At 38.5% G+C, this 5,994-nt stretch overlaps 1 protein-coding gene across 1 annotated transcript; it reads right to left on the bottom strand.

Annotated features, from left to right (window-relative positions):
- Positions 1–1,675: 1,675 nt before the first annotated feature.
- On the bottom strand, positions 1,676–5,512 carry LOC137256203 (pancreas transcription factor 1 subunit alpha-like). Its single transcript, XM_067793921.1, has 2 exons — positions 4,996–5,512; positions 1,676–1,952 (listed from the first exon to the last, which is right to left on the bottom strand). Exons 1-2 carry the CDS (start codon positions 5,432–5,434, stop codon positions 1,753–1,755), a joined length of 639 nt encoding a protein of 212 aa, XP_067650022.1. The 5' UTR covers positions 5,435–5,512; the 3' UTR covers positions 1,676–1,752.
- Positions 5,513–5,994: the final 482 nt, after the last annotated feature.

The following is a 5,994-nucleotide window of genomic DNA, read 5'->3' as shown; positions in this document are numbered from 1 at the left end:
CAACCTGTAGAGTAAACCATGACAGTTACCAGCCTGTAGTGTAACCCCTGACAGTCACCAGCACGCAGAGTAACCAGTGAGAGTCATCAACCAATAGTGTATCCTGTGAAAGTCACGAACCAACACTGTAACCTGTGACAGCTACCAACCTATAGTGTAACGTGTGATAGTCACCAACCTGCAATACAACCTGTGACAGTCTTCCATTTGTTGGGTAACGTCAATATGTGTCCACCTACAGGACAGTCAAGAACATGACACAGTTCTATTGGTAGATAAAACAGACCGATTTTGTACTGAAGAACACGACGCTTTCAGGTCGAACCAACATAATCAACCAGTTCCAATATTTGCAACACACCGGAAATGTGTTACCTCTCAAACGCACAAATTTATAGCAGTAAGGATTTTGTTTCCTTTGTTGGCATTTCTTTGTGTGCGAGAAGTAAAAGCGCCGTTCAGCTGCTTGTGAATACCTCTCTAGATAATAGTTATGTCAAAATGTTGGTATTTTATTAATGTACGAGCATGGAATTATGACTAAAAGTGGTATAATGAAGCACGTGATTGAGAGGCAGTCCTACATTTAACCAATAAAATCTTCCTTGTCGCCTAGCGCTGGTTGGACGGATGTGATAAGATTGTTCTCAAGTAATGGGGGAGTAGGCTTTAACATCCTACCTGACACTGCATTTTGTTACCGAGATTCAGCAGAGCAATACATTTCTAAGAAGAACACATATTTCAAATCTAGCAAAGCGACGCTTCAACAGATATAACATATTTATTCAGTTTATCCCTTACCTCGGGACGATAAGTCCTCCCCCAGTAAATGTTTACAGTATAACATAACATTGCACTGAATTGTAACAAGTCAAAGTAGTATCTATATACAGCCTGTAAAAGTCAAGCTTCCCACCACCCTTTCAACCATTCTTGCATCAGTCAGAATGTAGATGCACATCTTGTTCAGATCTCGGCAGATCAAAGTTTCGTCTTATGATCAGGTCTCTGCAGACACAATGCTTCATCCCATGTTCAGCACTCTCTCGACCAAACATTCTCGGACTGTATTCAACTCTCAGCACCAAAGTCTGGTTCCGTGTTCACCACACATTCTCGTGCCATGTTCAGCACTCAGTACAACACAATTTCGTGCCAGGTTTAGCACTCAATCGACCACTGTTCCGTCCTGTGTTCAGCACTCAGTAGACAACAGTCTCACCCCATGTTCTACACTCAGTAGACCGTTTGCTGCACCATGTTCAACACTCACTAGACCAAAGTTTCATGATGTGTTCAGTACTCAGCATACCACAGTCTCGCCCAGTGTTCAGCATTCAGTACACCACAGTCGAGCCCTGTCCATCACTCATTAGATCACAATCTAGTCTTGTACTCACAACTCACCAAACAAGATGAACGTCTGCTTCGCCTGGGAAGACATGTTTTAAGCCAGCAATCACGATCGGACTTTCTGTAATCGGCTGAGACCAGTGTGTATTTATAACGTTACTGATATCTCAAACACAATTTACAATGATGCATTAGCACTCATAAAGATTGCTGACACGAAATTGGGCTTGAAAGAAATTTAAACCTGAGCAAATAATATAATAAAACATTCTTTCCTTCGAAATAATGAAACCCCTATTAAAGGAGCATAATATGGGTTCTAGTAACATCAGATTTGAATTGTGAAGCTGGCACACACATCCCTTCATACGCCATATGCATATTGAAAAGAATACATCAGATATCGAGTGTCGTATCAAGAAGCCCCGAACAATCAGCTTCCGTTTGAATTTTGTTTTTCCTTGGATCTTCTGGTGTCCAAATTTTGGCAACCATTATATTGTTTGGTCCCATATGGGGTTTCTTGTCGTCTGTCCAGGATAAGGAGTGCCCAGCAACAGGGGGTAGGCCGTATTGTTCCTCCTCTTCGTGAATGCCTGGTGGAAGAAAACAACATGCATGTGAACAATTTATGTGCACAATATGCCACGTTAACCAACTCCTGCACACATCACTCTACTTTATATACATGTATCACTTGAATCAACTTTTGGACACATCACTCTACTTTTTATGTCATCTTGAATAAATCGTGGACACATTCACTCGACATCATATATGATCTTAAATAAGTCGTGGATACATCACTCTACGTCACATATTTCCTTGAACAACTCGAGACTTTAAGATATTGCGCCAATTAACTTCGCTTCCACAATGCCATACCATACTTATTTACTGTTGTATGTATGTATGTATGTATGTATGTATGTATGTATGTATGTATGTATGTATGTATGTATGTATGTATGTATGTATGTATGTATGTATGTATGTATGTATGTATGTATGAGCGTGCGTGCGTGTTTTGGTTTACGTGTTGTTGTGTGTTTGTTAACCCCAATAGTACTGTGGTAATAACATCTCCCGACTGTGAGCGGCAAGTTGGGGAGGCAGGAAGCCAGCAATACGTATGGCATCAACACCGGGTCCTCAGCATTAAGTCAGTCTTAGAGTGTTAATGGTTAATGATGACCCCTTAAACAGCCCACATACAAACTCGGTACAAAAGTTCAAAGTGTTGGGTGTGTATCACGTGACTTGTTGTCTACCTGTCGAAAGAGGGGAGAGAGCCAGGGTGTTCTTTGTCCCCGTGGGAGGAACAATGTATCTTACATTCAGTCTGCTGGAGCAACATATAATTAGCACATTGGATACTTTTTATTGACTGAAACGTGACGCTAGATTAGGGAAATAAGGTCCAGAGTAGGGTTCATGTTTCTCTGTTAGTCGACTTCAAAGTTGAGGAGCGTAGAGTAGTGGTTGTTAGTAAAAGGCCAGCGGTAAAGATGCGTGATTTGGACGCTGAAGAAAATAAAGGGGCAGTGTGCGACGTCTTTAGTTAAGACTACTTTGCAGAAGCATCAATACCTGCCACACCACTGTCGGGCGGGTACAGGTTTACAGGTATATATATCTATATCTAAGGACCGAATAATGTGTTCAGTAATTCGTCAGGAAGAACAACTGTTTGCTCACAATTCTTTTCTATTCACATGCAGTTAGTAGAGTCAAGTGAAGTGTATATGTAGAACTGCCTGTATTTACACCATATTTCATTCAAATAACTAGTTAGTTGCTTCTCCGTACAAAAAGTATCATTCGAATCTACCTTTTCCTTTTTATGTTACACCTGACGTCACAATAACGTATTTCACAGAGAGTTTGATTTTCTGCGTCACTGTAAATTTACCCGTTACAATTGTAAATTACATATACTCATGTCTCACATTACGTAACACTTCTCATGCATATAAAACGTTTTGGTCCACTTCAAACATGGCAGTAAGAATATCATGAATCACGTGCTAGTATCAGTAAAGAGTAAACGATATATTTATCTCATATATGATTGGTGGAAGATAAATATATCGTTTACTCTTTACTGACACTAGCACGTGATTCGTGATATTCTTACTGCCATGTTTGAAGTGGACCAAAATTCGTTATATATATGCCGGAAGATTATCAAACACAATCGTTCTGTTTACGGTCAGGTATCTCTAAACCACTAAACCATACCTTTACGAATTGATTAACGAACGAATTACTCAATAAAGTGAAATGAAATTAAATGAAAATAAATAAATAAATGAATGGATGAATGGATGAATGAAAACGTAGTTTTGTTTCCTAATTTGTTCATTTCTAGTGTAAATTTGACAACAGCTGAAGCTTTTGTAAGCATGAATGAATGAATCGATGAAAATAAATGAATGAATGAATAAATGCTAATTAAAACTAACCAGATGACTGAATGCATTGATGACAATAAGAGATTGAATAAATAAATAAATAAATAAATAAATAAATAAATAAATAAATAAATAAATAAATAAATAAATAAATAAATAAATAAATAAATAAATGAATAAATAAATAAATAAATAAATAAATAAATAAATAAATAAATAAATAAATAAATAAATAAATAAATTAGATGGCCGCACGCAGCAGGAAGAGGGAGGGGTCCCGCTATGCAGGAACTCGCCCTCAAACACCCTGTTCCCCGTCAATGGCAGAAGGGGCTCTGAAATCCAATGCCCTTCCACCCTGAATTAATAGGGGTCTAATTTGCCGTTAAAACCGCTCGTATTTATTCATATCGCCTGAGCATCGGTCGGTTCACACCCGAGACAATCCCCCTCCTCCAGATGACGGGCACCTTGAAGTATTGCATTGAATAAATCTTACCCAATAGCCAAGTTATAATTGCAAAGAACGACTAAATGAAATCTTCAATTCCTGTTATTTCGAAACTATTCAATAATTCAAAGCGTGATTCTATGCGTGTTATATTTGTAGTTTTTAATAGAATTGTTTTCCATGGCTCGTTGACTTGTGTAGAAAGACTCGTACACATGCCACACTAATGTTAGAAACAACGAGTGTCGAACAGCGATGTCCATATTTGGGGTCTGAGATTAGTGTAATAACTGTAGTAACTGAGATCAGAGTGTAACTGATACTTTTACCTAGTATTATAATACAATACACGATGCTTATTGATAGTATTTTCATGTACCACATGATATTCATAGCAAATATCATCATATGCCTTATGATACTTGTCGCTGAATCTTTTAACTTTACATGATGCTTTACGCTAGAACCATGGCATACAGCTACCAGGGATAGTTGGAACAGATGGTGGGGGAATGGATTTATTTATTTTAGGTTGGCAATCGCATTAATGTTGCTAAAATATTTCACAAAATAAGCGAGTTTTAAAGAAAGGATCCGCATAAGACATAATCCTCAAAACATTTACCAGTGTAAAACATGAACGTATGTACTGATGAAACACGAAAAACGGGTGTAATAGAGTTGATATTTTATCCTTTTAAACGGGTAATAAAGAGATAAAGAATGTGTTCTCTCCATGGCATAGGTGCAACATCAAAGCAATTTAGTACATACCTCTATGACAGTGGATGATGACTTTCTTCGGTTGTTCTCCGATATGGTTGTTGATATTTTCTTTAGTCTGAGAGTCGGTTTGCACAAGTTCTGACAGAAAACTGATGTAGCCAATTGCTAATCTGAGAGTATCTACTTTGGACAAGCGTTTCTCATATGGCAATGTGGGAATATGTTCACGGAGTCCTTCAAATGCATCGTTAATAGACTGCATCCGTCTCCTTTCTCTAAGATTAGCAGCTTGTCTTTGTTGAACTTGTTGCTGGATGCATTTTCTTTTCTTTTTCCTGTGCTTGCCAATATTTTCTTGGTCGGAATTTGGAGAGCTAAAATCAGACTGACTGTCATAAGGGCTTACAGATCCGGAAGCTGGGTAAACACCAAAATCAAAATTTGCCAAAATTTGATGTTGGATAAAACCGTTATGTGTGGTGGCCATCCTGAGCTAGAGTTTACATTAAAGATGAAGGTAATGCTAGTGTGCCCTCCTTTTGGGCTTCTGCTGCTGCTGTTGCTGCTGCTGCTGATCACGACATCGGTTTGGCTGCCATATTGTCGAAGACATCATTTAGCCAGTAAATTTGGCAAAAGACTATGCTGATCATTATTTCCTGCTCTTTCTACATTTGCTGTGACTATTCGTCCGGTGAGAGGATTTTCTTTCTGTCTTCTAGTTGTCAGTTTCTCTCGTTTTTATCAGCTGACCGTAAATATGCAAACCGTCTGTCAATCATTCAATAAGCCAATCAGAATACAAGCATGAGCCGGCAGCGCGGCACGTGCCCGAGACCAGCAAATTACCACAACGAGAGCTTATGGTTATAGCAGGACCGACTTGAATTGAAAATCGATAAGGAAGCGGAAATGAAAATAATAAGACAACATTATAGTTATGAAATTACAGCCGTTTGTAGATGAAATTTGAAAAAGCACATTCCGTTTACTTACAGACAGTTAAAAGTCAATTATTGCATGCTGATTTCCAATAAACATTGCAGG

Source organism: Haliotis asinina, chromosome 11, assembly GCF_037392515.1.
Source record: "Haliotis asinina isolate JCU_RB_2024 chromosome 11, JCU_Hal_asi_v2, whole genome shotgun sequence".
Lineage (NCBI taxonomy): Eukaryota > Metazoa > Mollusca > Gastropoda > Lepetellida > Haliotidae > Haliotis > Haliotis asinina.
Note: the sequence above shows the minus strand (reverse complement) of the source record. Positions and strands in the feature narration are given on the sequence as shown.